The sequence below is a fragment of the Crocodylus porosus genome, unplaced genomic scaffold (assembly GCF_001723895.1).
Source record: "Crocodylus porosus isolate Cpor-Errol unplaced genomic scaffold, CroPor_comp1, whole genome shotgun sequence".
Lineage (NCBI taxonomy): Eukaryota > Metazoa > Chordata > Crocodylia > Crocodylidae > Crocodylus > Crocodylus porosus.
The window spans coordinates 14296895-14298719 of record NW_017728925.1 but is presented as its reverse complement, the minus strand read 5'-3'; the positions used below and the strand labels follow the sequence as shown (position 1 = coordinate 14298719).

Here is a 1825-nt window from a genome sequence, read left to right as displayed (position 1 = left end):
CTCCCTTCCCGGAGCCAAGAGGGACCTGGGGCATCCAGGATCCTACTTCCCCGCCTCCAGCCTAGCCCGCCTCCCCCTGGCCTGGGAACGACCCCAGGCGTCCAGGTCCCTTCTCCCTGGGCTACAGCCCCCCCATGCCGAGCTGGGGAGAGACCCGGGATCTCCTGCCCCCCGCGCCCAGGAGCGCCTGGAGGGAACCCAGGTGTCCTGACCCAGGCATCCGGCAGGCCCGGTTCTCAGCCGTGCCCCACGCGTGCGTGAACTGTGCTGGGATCACCCGGGACGAGTTCCTGCTCAAGCAGACAGAGGCCGCATTCGATGAGGTCATTGCCGTCAACCTCAAGGTACAGATGGATGGGCGGGGGGCTGAGACAGGAGCTGGGATCCCAACGTGACACCCCCCCGCCTCTCCCCAGGGCACCTTCCTGGTCACGCAGGCCGTGGCACAGGCGCTGGTGCAGAGCGGTGCCCCTGGTGGCTCCATCATCAACCTGGGCAGCATCGTGGGCAAGGTGAGGGCCATGAGCTTCCCTGGGACACTGTCCTGGGCTAGGGAAGAGAGCAGGACTGCAAGCTTCCCAGCAGCAGTGCCCCAGAGAGGATGGATGTGCAGTGCTGCAAGCTTCCTCTGAGCAGTTCCTTGGCTCAAACCTTACACCCTCCCTTCCACCCAACTCTCTCCGGCAGGTAGGAAACCTGGGGCAGGTGAACTACGTGGCGTCCAAGGCAGGCGTGGAGGGGCTGACCAAGACCGCTGCCAGGGAGCTGGCCAGGTGCGGGGGAGCCAGATGGCCCAGCTAGGCTGGGGGGGCGGGAGAGGCATGGGGTGAGACCCACCGCATCACTATACCCCCACCACCACGCAGGTACGGGATCCGCTGCAACGTAGTGCTGCCTGGCTTCATCCGCACCCCCATGACGGAGCAAGTGCCCCCCAAAGTGATGGAGAAGGTACTGCAGCCCCTCTCTCTTTTGCTGTGAACAGTGCCCTGGAGGGGGAGAAAGGGGCACCTATATCCCTGACCCCCATCTTTCCATCCTCAGTTATTAGCACTGGTGCCTATGGGACGGCTCGGAGACCCCGAAGGTCAGAGGCACCTGGATCGGGGCGCTGGGGAATATTGGAGGGGCTGGGCCAAGGGCATGTGTGGTTGTGAGTGAGGGCTGGGGGCTGTGCGCCCAGACTGGGGGACCTGTGAGCGCAATCTCGGTGTATGGATGCTGCCTCTGATCCCCCCCCCCGCCCTGCTCCCCACCCAGAGGTAGCTGACGTCTGCGCCTTCCTGGCCTCAGAGGAGAGTCGTTACATCACAGGGGCCAGCGTGGAGGTGACAGGTAGGGGGGGAGCCAGTAAAGGGGGGCAGGGTCTATCTGCCCTGTCCCAGGGCTTCACACACTCCCTCTCTTGTTTCAGGGGGGCTCTTTCTCTGATGGACCTGCCCCCTACCCTGCTGCTGGGAGGTCCAGCAGTTCCCAGAAGCCTTTGCTCTGAGCTCCCGCCTCCGCCCCCCGGGTGGTGGAGCTGGGGGGGCGGCATCCAGCATTTCCCAAGTGCCTCTGCAGCCGCCTTCCCTGCCCCCAAGCCCAGCCTGGGCGGGGGACACTGGGGGCCCTGCTGGCTCATCACACTATAATAAATCGGTCATCGTACCTGGAAAGACGGTGTCGGGCTGAATTTTTCTCTTTTTCCCTCCACCCCCCCAACCCTGGACGCCTGGGTTCTTTCTCCGGCACTAGGAACTCGGATGTCTCAGTCCTTAGCACCCCCACAACCTGCTTCATGCCTCAGTTTCCCCACCCCCCGCCCCCACTGTCACCCAGCGAC

General features: G+C 64.4%; 2 protein-coding genes across 4 annotated transcripts in view; one reads left to right on the top strand and one right to left on the bottom strand.

Annotated features, from left to right (window-relative positions):
* The window catches only part of LOC109314000 (retinoic acid receptor RXR-alpha), a 214891-nt gene that overhangs the window by 78676 nt on the left and 134390 nt on the right, over positions 1 to 1825 (bottom strand). The gene's annotated exons all lie outside the window — the stretch shown is intronic.
* Positions 120 to 1658, top strand: HSD17B8 (hydroxysteroid 17-beta dehydrogenase 8). The gene is made up of 7 exons (XM_019540912.1): positions 120 to 344; positions 417 to 512; positions 688 to 773; positions 867 to 951; positions 1045 to 1087; positions 1261 to 1335; positions 1415 to 1658. Exons 1-7 carry the CDS (start codon positions 135 to 137, stop codon positions 1429 to 1431), a joined length of 612 nt encoding a protein of 203 aa, XP_019396457.1. The 5' UTR covers positions 120 to 134; the 3' UTR covers positions 1432 to 1658.